Source organism: Aethalodelphis obliquidens, unplaced genomic scaffold (genome assembly GCF_003676395.1).
Source record: "Aethalodelphis obliquidens isolate GAN/ISIS:26980383/991018 unplaced genomic scaffold, ASM367639v1 scaffold9, whole genome shotgun sequence".
NCBI classification, from domain to species: Eukaryota; Metazoa; Chordata; class Mammalia; order Artiodactyla; family Delphinidae; genus Aethalodelphis; species Aethalodelphis obliquidens.
Genome location: NW_020837953.1, coordinates 2527421 through 2550487, shown reverse-complemented (window position 1 = coordinate 2550487; position 23067 = coordinate 2527421). Strand labels below are relative to the sequence as shown.

The 23067-nt window shown below is 40.7% G+C and overlaps 1 protein-coding gene across 13 annotated transcripts in view; it reads left to right on the top strand.

The window, feature by feature from the left end:
- The window catches only part of FGGY (FGGY carbohydrate kinase domain containing), a 455489-nt gene that overhangs the window by 289718 nt on the left and 142704 nt on the right, over nt 1-23067 (top strand). For all 13 annotated transcript variants that reach the window (XM_027108362.1, XM_027108360.1, XM_027108371.1 and 10 more), the window contains 2 exons: nt 8373-8434; nt 19489-19636. In XM_027108362.1, coding sequence (XP_026964163.1) covers nt 8373-8434; nt 19489-19636 — 210 coding nt within the window. The remainder of the gene's footprint in view (nt 1-8372; nt 8435-19488; nt 19637-23067) is intronic.

Below are 23067 nucleotides of genomic sequence, written 5' to 3'. Positions count from 1 at the left end.
AAACTCTTTTTTCCGGGGCTTCCCTGGTGGCGCAGTGGTTGAGAGTCCGCCTGCCAGTGCAGGGGACATGGGTTTGTGCCCTGGTCCGGGAGGATACCACATACCACAGAGCGGCTGGGCCCATGAGCCGTGGCCGCTGAGCCTGCATGTCCGGAGCCTGTGCTCCACAGCAGGAGAGGCCACAACAGTGAAAGACCTGCATACCGCAAAAAAAAAAAAAAAAAAAAAAAATGTTTTTTCCTTCAATGTGTCTGTTCCTTCTCAGTTTCTACCTGGCTTTGGTCACTTCCCAGTATCTTCAGAGAATTGTTTGATATATTTTGATCAGCATTTATAATTGTTATCTGGGAAAGAATTCATATGATAAGAACTATTTAGCCATTTTAAGAAGTGGAACTGGGCAGAGGGGTGGTGGTGGTGGGATGCATTCGGAGATTGGGATTGACATGTATACACTAATATGTATAAAATAAATAACTAATAAGAACGTGCTGTATAAAAATAATAAAATAAAACTTTTTTAAAAAAGAAAAATATTTCAGATGTGATAAAAACAATATACTGGCTTCAGAATTTTTAAAAAGGCAAAATTAAAATGAATAAACATTTAATCAGAAGTCTCCAAAAAAAAAGTGGAACTCCTGAATGATTTCTTTTAAATCAAATAAGATTATGTTTCTTCCCTGATTAAAACCCTTCTGTTGGCAATCTGTATGTCTTCTTTAGAAAAATGTCTATTTAGGTCTTCTGCCCATTTTTGGACTGGGTTGTTTGTTTTTTTGATATTGAATTGTATGAACTGGTTGCATATTTTGGAGACTAATCCCTTATTGGTCACAATGTTTGCAAATATTTTCTCCCATTCTGTAGGTTGTCTTTTCATTTTGTTGATGGTTTCCTTTGCTGTGCAAAGGCTTTTAAGTTTGATTAGGTCCCATTTGTTTATTTTTGCTTTTATTTCTTTTGCCTTGAGAGACTGATCTAAGAAAATGTATTGCTATGATTTATGTCAAAGAATGCCTATTCCTCTTCTAGGATTTTTATGGTGTCACGTTTTATATTTAGGTCTTTAAACCATTTTGAGTTTATTTTTGTATATGGTGTGAGGGAGTGTTCCACTTTCACTGCAGTCAGGATAGCTAGCATCAAAAAGTCTACAAATAATAAATGCTGTAGAGGGTGTGGAGAAAAGGGAACCCTCATACACTGTTGGTGGGAATGTATTTAAATTGGTGCAGCCGTTATGGAAAATAGTATGGAGGTTCCTTAAAAAGCTAAAAATAGAGCTACCATATGATCTAGCAATCCCACTCCTGGGTATATATCCAGAGAAAAGAAAACTCTAATTCAAAAAGATACATGCACCCCAATGTTCATAGCAGCACTATTTACAATAGCCAAGACATGGAAACCACCCAAGTGCCCATCAACAGGTGATTGGCTTAAGAAGATGTGGTGTATATATATATATATATATATATATATATATATATATATATACAATGGAATATTACTCAGCCATAAAAAAGAACGAAATATTGCCATTTGCAGCAACATGGATGGACCCAGAAAATATTATACTTCTTGAAGTAAATCAGACAGAGAAAAACAAATACTATATCACTTATATGTAGAATCTAAAAAATAATACAAATTAATATATATACAAAATATAAACAGACTCACAGACATAGAAAACAAAGTTATGGCTACCAAAGTTATGGAGGGAGGGACAAATTAGGAGTATGGCATTAACAGATACAAACTACTATAACCTAAAATAGATAAGCAACAAGGATTTACTGTATAACACAGGAACTATATTCAATCCTTGTAATAACCTATAATGGAATATAATCAGAAAAAAAATAACTGAATCACTATGCTGTAAACCTGAAACTGACAAAATACTGTAAATCAACTGTACTTCAATTTAAAAAAATCTTTCTGTATCCTCTCATAGTACTTAGAATAAAATCTAAAGCCTTTGCCATGGCCTGCTTGATTTTCTCCACTTTCTACCTCTCTATCCTCATTTTATACAACTTTCCTACTTACTTACTCCAGTCTAGTCTCACTGGACTCCTGTCAATTCCTAGGACACATGAAGCTCTTTGCTACTATAGAATCTTTGCATTTGTCATTCTCTTTACTTGGAAATTGTTGTTTCTTTTTTTTTTTTTCATGTCTTATCTTAAATTTCACCCTCAGGTCTTTCCTGAACCCTCTATCTAAAATCAGTGTTCATATTACAGTAACTTATCTATTTCCTTCAAAGAACTAATCACTATCTTTAATTATTATATGTATTTGTTGACTCTATATGTCAATAGAATATAATCTCCGAGTGGACAGAAAGTACACGTACCTTAATTGCTACTGAATCCCCTGTGCTTACTATGACCAGAACAGAGTAGGTGTTCAATTAACATTCATTAAATCTATAAAACCTTATCAGGCTGGACTATATTTGAATATTGGGATACCCATTTTCCCTTCATAAGCCAGAGCTTTGTGAAAGCGATGACTTCTATTTGTCTTTGTATCCTGAATTATTAGAATGATGCCTAGCACAGAGTAGACATGTATCACATTAGTTTCATGAATCAGTGAACTAACAAACTGTAAAAATGAACAAAGCTACCAATTTTGATGGTGAATGAAATTGACTAAACTAATCCTGCATTAAATCAGAATTGATCAACTTGTAAGAGAAATTGTCCTATGCAAAGCTTATATTAAAGTTGTAAAAAAAAAAAAAAATGAACACATAGTTTATATTTTCCTCTCCGAAATGTTTGTTGTTCCTAGGAACTGTTCAGTATTGAAAGTCATAGTCCTTTCCAGCAGTATAAAAAAAATTGTCTAGATTGGGCTTGCTTCTTTCATTAGATTTTCATGAGAATTTCAAAGCTGGGAAAAATCAGGCAAAATGTTTTTGCTTTGAAATAAGAAGATTAGGTAAGCAAAGAGTTGAAATAGCTTAGATGAAGAAGTGACATTATAGGTAAATACAAATGGAAAAAAAGTGATGAACATTGCTCTGAGCCTAATGATTGTTTTACCTGTAAAGAAGGAAAAAGGCAGCCTCAAGACTAATAGATAGTCTTGGTGGCGCAGCGATTAAGAACCCGCCTGCCAATGCAGGGGACACGGGTTTGAGCCCTGGTCCAGGAAGACCCCACATGTCCCGGAGCAACTAAGCCCGTGCGCCACAACTACTGAGCCTGTGCTCTAGAGCCCACAAGCCACAACTACTGAGCCCACGAGCCACAACTGCTGAGCCCACGAACCGCAACTACTGAGCCCATGTGCCTAGAGCCCACGCACCGCAACAAAGAATAGCCACCTCCCCCCCGCTGCAACTAGAGAAAGCCCGCGTGCAGCAGCAAAGACCCAACACAGCCAAAAATAAATAAATAAATACAATTTTAAAAAAAGAGCAGATTGCTCCATCTCCTATTAAAAAAAAAAAAAAGAAAAGAAAAGACTAATAGATAAAACTGATTTTAATAGAAAAAAACCCATCAAGCAATAAGATAGCTTTGTCTTAGCAAAATGATCATGGAACCTAAAATTCTTAAATTTTAAATTTGCCTTTGTGATGTGTTTTTCTTGCCTGTAAACTCTTTGCCAAAGGTTTTGCTCTCTCAGGCGGTGCAGTTCTCTGTGTAATTTTACAAACTCTTGCCTATTTGTCGTATTAACTTATTCAGTGTTTTAGAGAGAGAATTAGAAATGGTCTTGTCCAAGGTCATGCCCTGAGCCAGAGTTGAGCTCAGGTCTCAGGAGTCCTTGTCTGCGTTCTCTCCGTCATATCAAGGGTCAAAAACGCAAATGCTTAAAGGAGTCAGACAGGCAGCATAAATGAATAAACAGACCAGGCAATGAGGTATTTTTTACTTCTACAGAGAAGTTTCTCTTTTCAGCTCTCAGTACTCTCGGGCTGAATTCCATGTTCCCTCCTTTGACAGAGAGATGGGCATAGAGAAATAGATTGCTACTACAGGTAAAACATTAGTGCCATCATGATGATAAATTGAGTGGTGGTGCCTCTCACAAACTGGAGGGTGCAGGCCTGTCTGAAGGGATCAGTCACCACTCAGCTCCAGCTGACCCTTGCCATGGGGGAATATGGTGACGCAGTGTTTTACATTCACCAGTTCTTCAAGAGAAACCAAAATCTGGACTTAAAGTGAAATCTCCCAGTTTTAAAATATTGGCTCATTTTTAAACACATTATATATCCCACGTAAAATACATCTGTGGGCCAGATGCCACCTCATACTACCCATGTATGATCTCTGTGTTATACTGTATTGCATTTCTATTTTTCCCATGTTCCAAATGCAGGTGCCACCTTAATAAGGAAATGCCAAAAAGCCCCACAATTCTAGTTATGTATTGTAAGATGGCCTTTTCCTCTTGATCCTGACCTGAAAGCCATCCTGAGGAAGATCTGACTCCACCCAGCTTAAGCTTCCTACCTATCCAAATAGTTTGTAGCCTTTTCTGCCTTCTCCTACAGCTGCCAGCTCTCAGAGCTGACATCTCAGAAGATGGAGGAAACAAGGAAAGAGTCATAGAGTCAGGATGGTTCTGTCTATATATTTCTAAGGCAGCCACTTGGCAAATATAGTTATTGTCGTCACACTTGTTATTGGGAAACAAATAACCACTTAATGGGACGCTGTGATCTTCTATACTGTGCTAAATGTATTAGAGAACAGAAGTAGAAAGATCAACCCTTGCAACAGGCACTCCAGGCTTTTGAAATGAGTACTCAGTTATTCGACAAACTGGCTCCTTCTTTGTTAATCAGGGTGGGCCTTTGTCATCAGATGCTGTGGGAAAAAAAAAAAAAAAAAACTGCAGCTGACCTTTTAAGGTCTTGTTCTTCCAACCATTTTTACTCTTTTGGTGGTACTTCCTTCTCTTTAATAATAGGTGTTACGATCTAAAAGCCACCTGTATATCACTCACTGCAACCTTCCCTGCAAAGCAAATTTTACTGTCCACATTTTACAGTTGTAAGAGAAGAGGCTCTGAGAGGTCAAGTAACTTAGGTAGCAGAGAATATAAGTATAGACCATGAGTTTTGAACCTAAGTCTGTTTCCAAAGCCCGTGTTTTCAGCTACTGTCTTAAAAATGTAGATTTTATTATTATTCAGGAATGATGAGGCCAGCAGATCAGGAGATGATTGCCACTGAAAGGATAGTTTGTTACAGTTCTCCAGAAGAGGAGGCCGGCTAAACCATGCAGGGCCAAATGGGAAGCACTAAGGTTGTCCCTAGTTGTCTGGTACCTGGCTCTGGGGTGATTAGAGCAGGGAAATAGAGGAGGTGGTGAGGAGGTGTGCTCTGTATTAGTCAGTTTGCATATGAAAGGCATGCTTACAGGCCAGTGGGGTCCTTTACTATCTCTAGGAATTGGCTAGCCCTGGAAAGGGCAGTCTCTCCAGGGTCAACAGGGCCCCAGATCCCAAAGCATCACAAATACAGAAAAATAAAAAGACATGATTAAAATGCCCACATTTCCTTTAATTAGACCCAAAAGTTCAAAGCCATCCTTTCACTCTGATTTTCTTATGCTCTGTAACTACTCAGTCACTAAGTTTTGTTTTATTTTCTTCAAAATGTGTCTCATTCATTCTTTCGAGATGCCAAGCATTATAGGCACTGAAGAATGGGAAATAATGAGGTTTTTGATTTAAAAGAGCTCAGAGCATAAGGTAAGAGATAGACATATAAACTAATCGTTATTGAAGAACTTGATAAATGCTGCAATAGAGCAAGGACAGGGGATATTCGTGCCTTGTATTCCCAATGTCTGCCTCTGAGCCCTGTCTGTGTTTCCTACCCTCTGTGCCTAGTCATCTCCCCATTGTACATACCCTACTGGGTTAATTTTCCTTAACTTGTCATTATTTTGCTCCACAAATCGAAATAATTTCCGGTGGCCTACAATTCAGTAAAACAATAGTCACTTATCTGACTTTTAAGAACCACTGTCTGTCCATACCCTCCTCATGCATCCATATTTTCACCACTTCATTTATTCTCTAATTTAACATACAGTTACCCTCTGACCAATGTGTGCCCCACACAAACAGACACAAATATAAAGCGTGGTAAGTGCTCCCAAGAAGTACATGGTATTCTGTGGGCATGTGGTCCATTATGGTTTGTACATCCCACATTTATCCAACAAATACTTATTGAGCATCTATGATATGCCAGTCTCAGGGCTAGACCAGCCTTCTTACTGTCTATACCCAGATTTGTCTTTCCATCTTCATATCTCTACTCATCACAGCCTCCTTTCTGGTATCCCTTGCCTCTAGCCCTTTACTCCTCCAAACTGCCTGTTCTTGGCAATTATTATATATACAACTATATAATAATTGCCAAATATTATATATACAACTATGCAGTAATTGCCGAATTATTGACTTCTTGCTTTATGCTCTTGTATGTATTTCTTATTTTCCACTCTATCCCAGAGCCTAGTCCCAGTACCTGGTGTATTAGGCATTCGGTAAATACCAAATAACTGCATTCATGCATGTGGGACACATGCTAGCTTCTGTGCTTCCTCCGGGAAGCTCATTTAAATCTCCCTTCTCTGACCTCCTAAAGCACTTCCCATAGAAACTAGCCTCAAATCAAGTAATGGCTTTAATTATCCATTATTGATGCCAGTGGCTTCATTGTGATGCTCCGACTGGACTGCAAACTCTTTAAGGTCCAAACCATGCCTCATTGCAGTAACCCCAAACTGAACCTTCAGCAAGTAAATATTCAAAACCTGGATGATTTTCTTTCCGTTGAAATCACCAGTTGCTTTGGTATTATTTTGACACATTTCTACACAAATGGAATTTGACAAGTTATACCTGGAAGTTGAGTAGACAATGTGACATGGTAGTTAAGACCAAGGACTTTAGATACAGAGAGACCTCAGTTTGAGACCTAGATCTGTCACTTAACTCCCCTATGACCTTAGGCAAGTTACTTAATCTCTTCTAGTCCTGGTTTTCTCATCTCCATGGTGGCTAATAGTATCTTCTTCACGGGAATGTTGTAAGAAATAAATGAGATAATGTATGTAAAATGCATAGCTTAGTATTGGTATATGGTAAATGAGTCAATAAATTTTAGGTGATATCATTTATTGTGTTGTTGGCATTATGGTAGGCACGCTCTGTGTTGCAGAAATCCTGTTTTAAAAGGAGACTAGGACGGGGTAAGGGGGAGAGGAGGTCGCTGAAGCTCAGAGCAGATAAGTGACTTGCACAAGGTCGCATAGCTAGTTAGTATCAGAGCCAGAACCCAGACCCAGCCTCGGTGACTCCAGAACAAAATCTCGTCCTCTTTACGCAGACCTGACGCTCAGGAAGCATGCTCAGGGAAACTGTCCCCGCGAGGCCACGATAACCGGTCTGTCCGTAGTTTGAATGAAAATAAATAGATCAGAATGGTTGTTTTGGGGATTCACGTAAACGTTGAGACAATACACAGATTAGGTTCAGGAACTCAAGCCCATTGTTGGGTGTGGTTTAGCAAGCAGAGTCACAGCATGGGGAAGCACATCCCTTCCTGATGCATAGTGCATATTATTTTGTTTAGAGCCACCAAGTGGATTAAGGAATAAATCCTAGACGTGGAATTTCAGATGAGAAGATGGTTGTCTGCAGAGCTCAGACATTTCTGTCCTTGGAGAGAGAGCTCTGTCCCAGTTTCCCGTGCGATAACTTCTAAGTCAGGGGAGATTCTCTTGACAGCTCTGGGGCAACTCTTTTTTGTGTTTTTTAAACTGGGACTCCCTCCTCATAGACTCTTTCACTCAACTTCTCTGTTAGTAAGACACAGAGAATAATTCAAGGTCTGACATTGCCCTGGGGTAACAGCGTGGGGTAACCGGAGGGGGGATGATGTAATCCAGAGGCCAGTGCTTTTAACACCCAGGCCGGCCCCCCTCTACCTCATTTACCCTGAGTTACACCTCCTTCTCATGCCTCTGTCAAACCTCATTCTTGGACCTGATACTACCTGCTGCTACCAGTTCAGCCTTGGGAGTTTCTTTTCCTGCTGTTCTACCTGCTGCTACCAGTTCAGCCTTGGGAGTTTCTTTTCCTGCTGTTCTTCTCTTTAAACTTCTTTGTTTTTATAAATCCAAGAGGCCAGCAGTTGGTTAAACAAAGCTAGATTTCTGAAAGAGCTGAGACACTCTTGCTGAGTTAGCATTTTAATATTCTTGGATCCTCTGTAGAGAAAGAATTGAAAGAAACAGACATTTTAATATATCTTCTTCTGGCTTCAACATAGACTAGAGAAGCTATAAAATTGACCCCTCTCTCTTGTTTTTCAGATAGATCACATGGTGCAGGGCCATGCTGCCTTCCCAGAACTACAAGCCAAGGCCACAGCCAGGTAACAGCTCTCTCTGTTCTCTACAGTTTTCCATGCCCGACCACATTAGGGGCACTGACTTTAGGCAGCTGCATGATTTTCAGATCCTGTGAGCAATGAGAATGCCTGGCAGTACTTGGTTATAAGACAGTCATCTGGATGAGCCAGGACATACATGTATTAATTTTCAAAACAATCTAAGAGAATTCACAAAAAAACTAGAGATCCTCCAAGAATATGCCAGTAATCATGGTTGAGAAGCTCTGACATAGAAGAAAGAGCATGGATTTTTTGAGTCAAAGTTTCTTGGATTCAACTCCAGTTTTTCTCCTTAATAACTATGTGACCTTGGGCAAGTTATTCAACTTCTTTAAGCCTGTCTTTTCATCTGTGAAACAGGATAGTAACTGATAGGAGTGATTTCTGGAATATATTGTTAAGTGAAGAAAGCAGAGTATATTATTTATTTACTTATTTATTTATTTATTGGCTACGTTGGGTCTTTGTTGCTGCACGCAGGCTTTCTCTAGTTGTGGCGGGCGGGGGCTACTCTTCATTGTGGTGCATGGGCTTCTCATCGTGGTGGCTTCTCTTGTTGCGGAGCACGAGCCCTAGGTGCGTGGGCTTCAGTAGTTGTGGCTCACAGGCTTAGTTGCTCCTCGGCATATGGGTTCTTCCCTCACCAGGGTTCGAATCCATGTCCCCTGCGTTGGCAGGTGGATTCTTAACCACTGCACCACCAGGGAAGTCCATAAAAGAGTGTTTATAATATACTCTTTTTTATGTAAAAAGAAGGTGATATAAGAAAATATATGTGTACCTACTCATTTATGCAAAAGAAATATAGGGAAGTTAAACTAGAAACTCATGAGGTTGTTACCTATAGGAGGTGGGGTAGGAATGGGATGGAAATAATGGGGAAATGGGAACAGGGTAGTAGGAGGGAGCGACACTTCTTCGAGTATACCTGTTTATATAACTCATACTCTTAGAATCATGATGATGCTTCATGTCCCCCTGAAAATAAATAAAAGATAGATAGATAGATAGATGATAGGTGGATGTGTGTGGTGGGGGTGAAATACAAACAGTGAAAAAAATGAACCTGTAGTATTAATAATAAATAGTATGATCATACTAATGGGGGTTTGGGAAAGAAAAGAATTAACCTAAGTAATTTCTACAAAATTATTAGCCAATATGCTTCAAAGATTAGGAAGCTTAAAGAATTACTAGAGAATTGTCCCAGATTTGAGGAGACTAAGATGCTACTACATCTAGAAACAATGTATGATCATGGGTTAGATCTTGGCCAGAAAAAAGCACATTAGTGGGGAAAACTGTCAGCATTCAGATAAGTATGGAGATTAGTAATAATACTGTATTTATGTTAATTTCTTAGATGGTGGGTATAGGGGAAGTCTGCATACTATTTTTGCAATTTTTCTGTAAATCTAAAATTATTTTGAAATAAGAAGTTTGAAGAATAATTATTGAATGAATTTCATGATAATAATGCTTAGTAGTTGGGCTTTTTAACAAACGTAAGGTATTTTATAATATTTTCAGAGAAACCCCATTCATGTAGCTAGTACCTGGCAAAAGGGAGATAGTCAAAGGTGGAGGTTACTATCCTAGATCCTGGAGCCAAATTGCCTGTCTCAGCTGCACCCTTTAGTAGCTTGTTACCCTGGGCAATGTACTTAACCTCACTGTGCCTTAGTACTTCACTGTACAGAAAAATAATAACAGTAAACACCTCATAAGGTTGTTGAGAAAATTAAATGAATTCAAATAGTGTCTGGGATATAGCAACAATTGCTGAGCTATAATAAATATTCAGTAAATGGTAGTGGTAGTGATAAAATTTGTAGTTACTCGTATTAGACATTTCCATTCCACCAAGGGACGTCTGTTCTTATGGGGAGGCACACCTGCACAGAGCAGAAGGAAGTGCATACTGACTAGAACATAAACTCTGTGTCATCAGGGTGCAGAGGAGGATTGATCCCACCAAGGAGTTTGAGAAAAGTTTCATAAGCTTTCCCTTCTACGAGTCTCTAGTTACAATGTCATTACCATCTACAGGGATCATACCACTTAGCCAATAACTAGCACTTTAGCTGGCTTAGAGACCACATAACCTAGAAGAGGGATGCCTAACCTCAGATCACCAGGGAACCCCTTAATTGTGTGCAGAGTTCTGTTGATTATATACTTACGCGTACATTTCTGGGAAGAGGGGCCATAGCTTTTATCAAATTCGTGAGGGGATCCAGCATTTTAAAACCTCTAACCCAAAGGAAAGAGCACAGATGTAGAGTTTAGAGATCTAGATTCAAATCTCAGCTCCCACATACGTAGCTGTTTGAACCTTAGTTTCCTTATCAGAACATGGGATAGTAGACATGAGAGAACCAGCCATGCATAGCTCTGAGAATTTATTTTGAGTTTACAGAAGCAATGTATTTGGAAAGGCTTCGTAAACTGTACGATGACAATGACAACAACCACTACTACTACTTCTACTACTATTACTAATGATTATAAAAGAGGTGGACATTTTGGAGGGGATTGTTCTAGGGTTAAGAGCAGATGTCATCACCTGCCTGCCTTCTCATGGAGTAGCAAGAACACTGGACTGAAGTCTTGGCTTCTGGTACCAATTCTGCCATCAATGTCTTGGTGACTCAGTTTCCTCACCTATAAAATTACAATGATCCCACCCTGCTTAATTCATTTTCCAGGTGTTATGAGGATGAAAGTAGACCGTGGAAATGCCAGTCTCTGAAGATCTTAGACCTCAACGCAAATCTGAGGGATAGGTTAGACTTTGCAATGAAATACTCAAAATGTCCAGAACTTTCTTCTGTAGCTGAACCTCATGTGAGTAGTTTTGATTGAAAATAGGAAGAAAGGGAGGATTTATGGATTAGCATGTAAACCCAGAGAAACAGCAGCACAGTGTGGTCCAGAAGCAGTAATTTATAGAATTCAATCTTAGAGTCAGACTGGATTTACATCCCACGTCTCTTCACATGCCAGCTGACTTCATCCCGCTTTCCAGCTACCTCTCTGTATTTTTCCCTCTCTTTAGAGCTAAGTTGCTCCAAAGCATTGCCTGTACTCTTGGTCAGTTTCCTCACTCCTCCCTTGCCCACTCCAGTTTGATTCTGTCACCATCGGCCCCTGAAACGTTTACTGTTCAGGTCCTCGGCGACCACAGGATGTCTTCCAGTCCCCTTCCTTGAGCTCTCAGCTCCACGTGGCACCAGTGATCACTCCTTCTCCTTCCCACACTCTCTTTTCTTGGCTTGCCAGAATGTCACTCTCACCTAGTTTTACTTCTGTATCTCTGACAATTTATTAATCTCCTTTTCAGGCCTATGATCCTTTCCTCTGTCACTAACAACAAAGTTCATCACAGCTACATTCTTGGACCTCTTCTCTCTTTGTGGTCTTTTCCATGATCCCATCTACATTCTTGGCTTCATTTCCTGCTGTATTTTGATGACTCTCAAAATTTTATCTTCAGTTTGTATATACTTAGTAGGCATTCAATATTGGTTCCCTTCCCTTCCAATTTCTTTTTATTGTCTTGCAAAGGAAAATGTGTCTCTATCGTATCAGATCTATAAATAGACTATATCAAGACTAGCACTCACTATGCTTCAGATCTTAGAAATAGGAATAGTTGTTATTAAGTGAAGTTAGTTATTTGGAAGGGACAACAAATCCCTTGGGTTCAAAAACTGTATGCCTCTTACGGTGCGACTTAGTGCTGTCTGCAAACAGCAATGCAGGTCACCCCTATCTCAGAGCTTAGCATCAGCAAATCCTATTTGAAACCATAGAAACAAGTGTTGATAAACAGATTGAGTATTTTATACTCTTGATTTACTGTAATCCTTCTAGGCTTCATCCTGAAGAGAAGCCTTCTGTGAGCTTATGAATTAAGTAAACAATAACTAGATGTACCCATGCATGTAAATGGCAACCGGAGTCTCTTTCTATGTAGGGCCAAGTATCCAGAGATGTTACTCCGTAGCCAGAGATCACCTTCCATTGATTACAACTTCAGCTCTTTTCCTCTAAACTGCCCATTATTGTCTTACTTTTCTTAAAGAATCTTTACCAGTGGTTCAGAATGAGGTTATGGTGATGGCACAGTTCGGTGGGAAGATGTTGGCATAATCCACAAGTGCTGGATTCACGGGTGACAGCAGAGCCAAGGTTAAAATCCAGGTCCTCTGACTGTCTGATGAGTGTCTTATGAGCACTTATGGTATAACGGTGAACAAAGAAAAAAAAAAATCCCTGTTTTCATGGAAATTGTGCTCACGCACATACACACACATATACCTATATGTGCGTGCGTGTATGTTTATGTTTGTATGTATGTAGAGAGAGAGAGAGAGAGAGAGCACATACTCCAGGAATTGGTAAGCATTCTAAAGAAAAATAGAGATGAGTAAGGAGACATAGAACGACAAGAGGTGTTGGAGTGACGGATGGGAACTATTTCAGGTGAAGAAGCCGTCCTTGATGAGGTGGCACTCAAACAGGACTCTGAACTGAATAAAGAGAGAGATCAAGCCATGGTTATATGGAGGAGATCCCTTTAGCCCAAAGGAACAGCAAGTCCCAAGGCCGGGAAGCAGCAGCCAGCTTGGCAAGCTCAGTGGACATTGTAAAGGGCACTGTGACTGACCAAAGTGTGAGGGAATGGGGGACAGATGAGAGGTAAAAGTTAGCCAAGGGTCAAACCATGCGGGTCATTGTAAAAAGCTATAAGACCACTGCACTTTTTCCAAGATTTTTGTTTTTGAGCAAATGGTAGACACAGTCAGATTTACCTTTTAAAAGGATTACTTTGGCTGCTCTGTGGAGAATAAACCAGACCATTGGTGGGAACGGAGGGTCAGTGGAAGACATGACTCCTGACCTCAGCAAGTTTATGGTCTACTGGAGGAGGACTGGAGACAGAGAAGCCCAGCCTGTTCTGAGCTCCTTTTTCAGCGGTCACTGCAAGCAGTGGTCATTTCTCATTGTGATCCTGTGAATTTCCGGTCTCTCAGGGGTGCAAGGTTCTGCTAATTCCCATCCTCTCTCTCAATCTTTCTTTTTTCCCACTTTCCCTGGAGTGTTTTGTTATTCCTTTTAGAACAATCAACTTTTCTTGATATGATTTATTCTTCAAACCTCTTTTGCTTCTGTGATTTCTATAATCCCACTGAGGATCACTTTAAAAATGTACTGGTCCCCCATATGCCAAATCTCAGAATATATCTAAACCTTCCCATTAAAATCTGTATAAATGCCCCCACCCCAGAGCAAGAAAAGGAGAAAGAAAGACCAAGAACATTTTTTAAGAATTTTCAGTGTGCCTGGCACTGTGCTTAGTGATAGTTATATATATATATATATATATATATATATATATATGTATATATAATCTAATTTAATTCTAGTTGAGGAAATGAGTATTATAGGGACTCCACTTCTAAACATTGTTTCCACTGTGCATTCTACTCTTGTGTTCTCAGATTGTTCCCTTGGCCTTTATGGCTTCTTCAACCTTGGCCCCTCAGTCTGACAACTGGGGCCATCAGTCTATCCACAAGTATTGACTTAGGCTCCCCTGAGCTAGGACAATCATAGACCCAGGGTGATGATATTAACACCTTTCATCCCCTAGGGTGTGCCAGGATAAACAGTAAATTCTTGATGTCTCTTGGATGAGAAATGTTTTTCTAAATAGACATAAGCTGGGTATTACAATGCCTTTCTTTGGCTTCTGTTTTACAGGCAAGGATAAGAAAGTGTTCAGGGCACTGGGGTCCTCTCAAAAAGACTGAGGGCTGTGCTGACTTAGGAAATCAGTTCTTCATTTTCTGCCTCTCAGCCGATTCACTGTAGCCCGGCATAGTGCCTGGCACATGGGTGGAAGTGCAGGGTGGGGTGTCGCAAGATGCTTATTCCTTTTCTCTGCCCCCTTCTGTGGGGTATACCAGCACGCCTGGAAGGTTGTGTCCATATGACTCCAGAGATCTACTCTTTTGGCAGCTGTACTACAATGAGAGGGAGAGGTAAAAATAACCTCTAACAGTCCATGCGGGATCAATATTCATACATTCTACACTTCAGTAACCGTGTTGAGCACCTGGTGGGATGCATAAGATGTGACTCTTTCCCAAAAGGAATTCAGATTCCAGCAATGGATACAGATAAAATTAAGAGGCAATTATCATACAGTGGAGGAAGGGCCATTCATTCAGTTGATGGCTACTCTTGGGTGGTTCTGTGTGCCAAGTTCTCTGCTAGATTCTGAACGTATACTGGTAATGGTCTGCCTTCATGAAGCTTAAAGTCCAGAGAAGGCCATAGGCAGTTAACAAGTAAATGAACCCATAAATAAGTCTATGGCGACCAAACATGATATGAAAGAAACTAACAGAGTACGATGATAGAATATCAGGGAAACCCCATTTAGATGAGGTGGTCAGGGAAGCCCTAGCTGATGGAAGCACAGTTAAGATCTGAAGGATATAAATGAGCTAACCATGTGAAGAGCAGAAGGGAAGAACACTAAAGGTTACCAAAGGGGAAAGGTTACTAAAGGGGAAAGGGGGGTCGGAGGGATAAATAAGGAGTTCGGGATTAGCAGATACAAACTACTAGATATAAATAGATAAACGATAAGGTCCTACTGTGTGTGTATATATATATATATATATATCTGAATCACTTTGCTGTATATCGGGAACTAACGCAACATTGTAAATCAACTATATTCAATTAAAAATAAAAAGATGAGTCTAGAACAGCGATAGCCGTAGGCAGGTAAAGAAGATAAGGAAGAGAATTCTAGGCAAGAGGGCGAAGGATAGGCAAACATTCAGAGGTTAAGACCTGCATATTTTGAAAAATTAGAAGTAGTTTAGTGTCACGAGAGCATGATGTGTACAGTGGTGAGGAGGGATGCAGAGTGGAAGGCATGTCTGTAACGTGGTACAATGCAGGGAGAGCTAGATAATGAAGAACATTATGCCAAACAAGGAAGCTTATACTTTATCTTGAGGGCAGTGGGGAGGAATCACTGAAGGTTTTAGCTAGGTATGGAGTCATCATCAGAGTTGCATTTTAGACGAACCACCCAGGAAGGAGTGCAGAAACCCTAGTTGGAGGGGGCACAATTTCAAGGCAGGAGATAAGTTAGAGGGCCAGTCCTCTAATCCAGACATTTGAAGAGGGCCTGCATAAAGTAGTAGCAGTTATGAGGGAGAAAAGCGTGCTGGTTAGAGGAATATTTAAAATAATAAATTGACAGAACCTGGTCCAAAATTAAATTTGGAAACTGAGGGAAGGAGAGGAATCAAACATGATACCCACTCTGACTCTGCCCCCAAAACGGTTGCTTGAGCAGCCACTTAATGAGTTTGCCTTCGGCCAAACCAAGGAGCATAGAAAGAAGAGTGAGTACATCAGAAAAGATGATGTGTGTCATAGCAGACGTTCTTTAATTGGGGTCCGTTTGGGCATCCAGGAGGAAGCATTTGATGAGTGCTTGGACATTTGACATGGAACTCATCATAGAGAAATGAGCAGGAGATAAGGGCGTATATTTGGAAGTCTGCAGCAATAGCTAGTTAACTGGAGCCCTGAAAGGAAGATGGGATCATCCAAGGGTGTAGAAAGAATGAGAAGGGGGCCAAGGACAGGTCTCTGGGAGTCTTCATATACTTAAGGCACAAAGAGAGGAAGAGAACCAGCTAGAAAACCAAAAGAGTACTGTCGCCTGGAAACAAGGGGAGGAAAACAAATTAGTAAGAAGTGGCCAAGTGGTACAAAATGCAGAAGACAGTTCAGGTAACATAAAGGCGAGTAATGGTCCATTGGAGACAGCAACAAAGCGGGGATTTCTCCTCATGGTGGAGCCAGTCTCAGCAGAATGGGGCAGGCAGAATACCTATTGCAGTGGGTCAAGGAGGAACTGGAGGTAGTGTGGAAGCTTCTTTTCCAAGACTTTCTCTTACTCCTAGAAAAGGCACAAATTCTTCTGTTAGACCATGTGTTCTGATTTGGGGTTTGAAAGTACGGTCACCATACTTTGGGGCATCCTGTGAATCCAAAGAATTCAATGGTTTATGGAGAAGGAAAGTAGAGATTCCAGGGGTGCGGTATGCATTGAAGATTGTGAGCCATGAAGTCTGAAAAAAATCTTCCCTGACTCTAGAAGTGCATTTCCTGTGATGGAAAACAAGAAGGAACTATTTATTGATCAGCTATCATTTTATAGTACTCAGGACTCCATATTTAATCTTCATAGCAGCCTATAAGGTAAAAGTATTAAACCTGATAGCAAAAAAGTAAACTAGCTTGGAGAGGTTTAGTGTACCTGGTCAGCCACCTGGTATACAGTGAAGTCGCTTTGTGATTCTTGAAACTGTATTTTCTTCTTCATACACAACAGGACTAGGAAAGCAAGGATTTCTCTCTCTAAGAGAGGATAAATGAGTCTGGAGTTCATGAAAAAGAGGGAGGCCTATCACTAGGAACAGTTAATATGTGATTCCCGAGCTGGAAGAGGGCAGACCGCCATTTGAGAAAGAATTGATAAAACATACAAACTGAAACAAAGTCAAAACCAAAAAAGGCACCATGCAAGGTTAAAATTATGTGAATAATGATGTGCATTTGTTATTTTAATGTTTTCCAAGTGCATTTCATTTTGAATGATATACTCAGATAGCGCACATGGTAAGGGATAATTGAAAAAACGTGCAGAAGAATGGCTGCATTCAAAGAATAAACATACAGCTGCGAGGAGGTTAGGAGTCAAAGGGGTAAGCATATGCCCCGTCCCCCAGGGATCTCATTAGTGCACGAGTGACCGTATATGTAGAGGCTAAATGAATCTCACTGTTTGCAAAGACCCACAGTAAATGAGACAATGACAAATCAATAGTAATTAGGCCGACAGGTTCTTATTGACCCAGATGTCTGAAACCAAATGCCCTGCTCTGAGATTCCTTGAGAGACAAAAGATTTATAGACATGTGCTTCTTCTTTTTTTTAATCCCTTTACTCTAAGTGCAGTGATGCTCTTCTGAAGTTCAGTGTTGCTAGAATTAGTGCAGACTCTTGACTTCTGGCTGGAAAGGATGTTCTTGTGGCCATCGTTGGCCATGTGACTGTGTTGGACCAGGAGCAGAGAGAGCTGGGAGATAGAAAACCAGGGTGTGATCGTATTCTCCCCACATATGTGGTTCTGGCCCTACCTTCCATGGAGACCTCAGAGGATCCTTTCTTAACACTATCATAGAATCATTCTAAAACAGAGTTTGAATGTAGGGCTTTGACAAATAATTCCTGGCTGGGGATACAGAATCACAGAGAGGGTTTAACTTTGGACTCCGTCACATGTCTACACGCCTTACTCATCCCCTCTGTAAAGGGGTGTTAGCGGTACTTGGCTCACTGGGCTATGTTTGAAGGCCAGAGGAGCAAGGAGCAGCAGTTGATGTTACTCTGGTCAGTGAGCCTTTTCCCAAGAAGATCTTCATCTTCTAATGTGATGTAGGGCCGAAGATTTTTACAGACGGGAATGAGGAGTCAGGGCAAGAAGCAAGGAGAGTGCCTGGTAGGCTGGACTGCCCTTGCCTCCGCCCAGCACACTTCTCACACTTACACACGTGTGCACACACACATTCTCACACTTACACACACACACACGCACTCACATAGAACAGTTTTGTTTTTCTATATTTTCTATCTTGGAGTTCCACATAAAGTTTTTATTTAATAGGTGTTTGAAAACCACTACTCGTTTGTTTCTTTCTTTACACTTAGTTTAGAAAACTTTTAGGAATTTCATGAGATCCGGAGGGACACTCACAGTGTCACAAAACTAGAACTAGAAATCGCTGAGCTGCACTCCTAAAACATTTTAAATGTAAATAATAAATATTATCTTATGTATCTTAGATATCAACCTCCCTTGGTCATTGATCTCCTATACTTTTTTCCTACCATTATTCAAGCCATGTTTAAGGCTGTGGTTCCAAGGACACCAGTGGGAAGTGGCATGGGATGCCAACCCACTTTCTTCTAGAATTGTCAGTTCAAGAGAAGGAAGCACCTTTAAAGAGGGGAAGGGTAACGAACTTTTGTGTCATGCAGTGGGATTTCACCCAGTGAGGTATTTTATACCCATTATATGCATGGGAAAACTGAAGCTCAGAGAGGTTAAGTCACTGGCCCATTTTACCCAGCTAGGACAGGTAGAACCAGCATCTGAATGCAGGACTGCCTTGACTCCCAAGCCCATCATCTCTGTCTCCCTCTCAGGTAAATAGACTGAGAGAATGAGAAAGGTCATCTGGCTCCCTCATTCTACATGTGAAGAAACGAAGGCTTAAAGAGAGAAAGAACTAGTGCAATGTCATTTGGTAGGTTTAGGTTGGAAACCAAGCCTTCTAACTCCTGATCCTAACTGCATTCACTCCATCATATCACTGCCCTTAGCAAACTCCTATCCTGAGTCGGGGAACCATCTCCATTCACCATCATATTATTATTATAATTAAGAATACTGATTTTTAAAAATCCTTGACATATGTCCAGTAGTGTACATTTTGCAAAATCCTGTATCTTCATCTACATAGTCTCCTTTGATCTTCACAAAACCCTATGAGGTCAGTTGGGCAGGGATTATGATGGTTGTTTTTACAGATGCAAAGAGAGTGGTTCAGAAAGTTTGAATAACTTCCTCACAGTAGTGGTTACACACCTACAATGGAGTAAAGCCATTCTTGGATCTGGTCTTCTGAGTCCAAACCTTTCCACCTTCCACCAGGACAGGCCTCCAATCCTTGACGAGAGTACAGCGTGATTTGAGAGTGTGGTTTGCTGATTTCTATGGGTTGGGGTGGTTTTTGTGCTGAAGCTTTTGGGACCCTGCTTACTTTCTGGATTTGATATGGGAGTACAAATGATTTCTTTCTACAGAGCAATTTGCTCCCTGACCCTACCCACCCACCCCCTTTTAAAAACAAAATCCACTTCTCTTCCAGATGCCAGAGTATATATGCATATTTGAACAGTCACCTGGATCTGATTAAGAAGACTCAGCCCGTGGGTTTCCTCACTGTTGATTTACATGTTTGGCCAGATTTCCATGGCAACCGGTCTCCCTTAGCAGATCTGACACTAAAGGGCATGGTAAGTAACAGTCAGTCCTTGCACGAAGGTGAAGGCGGGCCAAAGGGCTACAGAGTTTGAAAGAAGCAAAGTGAGGAGAAGGCAAAAGAGGAAAAATAAACAAAGCCGGCCAACAGCCCACTGGCTTCTTGCAGATGCATTGCTGTTGGGAAGGCTCTTGCCGCTCCTCAGGATGATCTGCTGGAAGTTCTCATTGTTTCTGAGCCACCCTTGAGAGCGTTCGAAGCAGGATTTCTTACATGTAGCTACTGCTGCCTCTTTGTCCCACGGAGCGGCTGGAGGTCGCGAGCCCCTGCCTATGTAATCTTTGTATTTACATCAGTTTGAAGAGTCATGTTCTCCATCTCCATCTCCAGGCTGCCGGGTGAGTAAGTGGTAAATGTTACGACCTATGGTCTAGCTTACCGCAGCCACCCGTCTGCCTAGGCCCTGAGTCAGGGCTGCTCAGAATGCATGCCAACATTATTAGGGTTTCAGATAAACTTTGGTAGAAGTAAAATAAAATTAATAACTTACGTTGGTGGTGAAATTCAGCTCTTAGTGACCTTCAGAGTCACTTCTAGTGCAGATATTTGGGGCCGGAAGGGCCAGGATGACCTTGGTGGAAGAGCTCACAATCACCTAAGCTAAGAGGGAACATCCTGATGGCCAGGTGAAACCGGTTGCCTAAGAATAGCTTAGACACAGAGAATTGTGTTTGAGGATGGATGAAGCATGTGAAAGCTAGGGAAAAAGAGCTAAGCTACAGTTCCAAGAGGCCAGGAGAGGCCACAAACAAGAAAAGAGGCCATGAATTCAGAACTCACATGTCAAGAAGTGGAGAGCAGAGGGTGAGGTGCATCAAGGCGGGGGTTTAGAATGGAGGCCATGAGCAGTGCAAGGTTTATGCAGTGCATGACAGTGGAGCAGGCCTGCTGGCTTGAGGAACTTCGAAACTTAACAGGCTTTGGCTTTGTGATTAATTCTATTGAGAATATTTTAAATATTTTTATGAGGCCAACAGAAAGACCCAATCTTTATTTTCATTACCTACTTGACATAAGCAACTTCTGCTAATAAAAGGGAGTCATGGTGGAAAGAAAAGAAATTGGACATAGCGAAAGTGATGTCTGTCTGGAGTCCATGAAGTGCGGCCCACACAACAAATAATGGTCTCGGCCTCCTGTTTGGCCCATGGAAGCAGAAGAGGAATGTCTGGAGAGGGCCACGTGGCCACAGGCTATAGCTAGAAAGCCATACTTTCAGGCAACTGGCTTTCTGGGTACAAACAGAGGTTAGGGGAAGCACACATTTTGTATGAGTACAAAAAATCCATGACAAATATCTAAAGCCAAATATAGGAGACACTTAAAATGTTAAAGAAGTGAAGAAGCATGACCAGTTCATAAAATGACCCCCAAACAAAGCAGGGTTGTATCTTAAAATGATTGCAGCTCTGAAGTCCAGGGCTTGGATCTGGAGTCCTTCCTTTGGGGTCCTTTCCTTGCCAATACCTGCTGTACCAGCTTCATCATCCAGCATGGCAGGTGCCATGGCTTCCTAGTGGCTTTTGTCTGTGTTAAAACCAACCCTGACATCCAGAAACTTAAGAATTGCCGTCATTAGGATTCCAATAAAGGTAGCCCGAACACAGACTAGAATGCCAAAGGAAACAATGGAGTGCTTTTAAGACTGTCTGTCTCATTAGAATAAGTATGAATAAGTATGTAATCACCGAAGGAGACTTCTTGCACGGGGACATATGCCCAATGGTATTAAAAATGCTGGTATATTTATCTTTTTAAAAGTTCTGTTGTTTTATAAACATACCTTATACATCACCTGATGTTTCTTAGCAGTGATTTCCCTTAATAACTGCCCTTGGGTTAGCCTTACCTTTGAATAGCTGTCATTTGATGAATTTACCTCACAACACTGAAAGGAGAAGATGACCTAGATAAGATAGAAGGAAGGAAATTCTGGGCTAAAAATTTTCCCCAGGGCTTCCCTGGTGGCGCAGTGGTTGAGAATCCGCCTGCCGATGCAGGGGACACGGGTTCGTGGCCCGGTCCGGGAGGATCCCACATGCCGCGGAGAGGCTGGGCCCGTGAGCCATGGCCGCTGAGCCTGCGCGTCCGGAGCCTGTGCTTCGCAACGGGAGAGGCCACAACAGTGAGAAGCTTGCGTAACGCAAAATTCTCACAAAAAAAAAAAAAAAATTTCCCCCAAATCTCTCTTTTTTTAAAATTTTTATTTTATATTGGAGTATAGTTGATTTACAATGCTGTGTTAGTTTCAGGTATACAACAAAGTGATTCAGTTATACATATACATATATCTATTCTTTTTCAGATTCTTTTCCCATTTAGGTTATTACAGAATATTGAGTAGAGTTCCCTGTGCTGTACAGTAGGTCCTTGCTGATTATTTTATATATAGTAGTGTGTATGTGTTAATCCCAACCTCCTATCTTGCCTCCCCCATACCTTTCCCCTTTGGTAACCATAAGCTTGTCTTCCAAGTCTGTGAGTCTGTTTGTTTTGTAAATAACTTCATTTGTATCATTTTTGTAGATTCCACATATAAGTGATATTGTATGATATTTGTCTTTCTCTTTTCAACTTACTTCACATAGTATGATAATCTCTAGGTCCATCCATGTTGCTGCAAATGGCGTTATTTCATTCTTTTTATGGCTGAGTAATATTCCATCGTATATATATAACACATCTTCTTTCTCCATTCATCTGTTGATGGGCGTTTAGGTTGCTTCCATGTCCTGGCTATTGTAAATAGTGCTGCAGTGAACATTGGCGTGCATGTATCTTTTCTAATTACGGTTTTCTCTAGGTATATACCATATATATCATATGGTAGTTCTATTTTTAGTTTTTTAAGGAACCTCCATACTGTTCTCCATAGTGGCTATATCAATTTACATTCCCACCAAAAGTGTAGGAGGGTCCCCTTTTCTCCACACCCTCTCCAGCATTTATTGTTTGTAGACTTTTTGATGAAGGCCATTCTGACTGGTATGCAGTGATATCTCATTGCAGTTTCAATTTGCATTTCTCTAATAATTAGCAATGTTGGCATCTTTTCACATGCTTTTTGCACATCTGTATGTCTTCTTTGGAGAAATGTCTATTTAGCTGTTCTGCCCACTTTTTGATTGTGTTGTTTGTTTTTTTGATATTGAGCTGCATGAGCTGTTTGTATATTTTGGTGATTAATCCATTGAAGGTTGCTTTGTTTGCAAGTACTTTCTCCCATTCCATAGGTTGTCTTTTTGTTTTGTTTATGGCTTCCTTTGCTGTGCAAAAGCTTTTAAGTTTAATTAGGTCCCATTTATTTATTTTTGTTTTTATTTTCACTACTCTAGGAGGTGGGTCCAGAAAGATATTGCTGTGATTTATGTCAAAGGGTGTTCTGCCTAAGTTTTCCACTAAGAG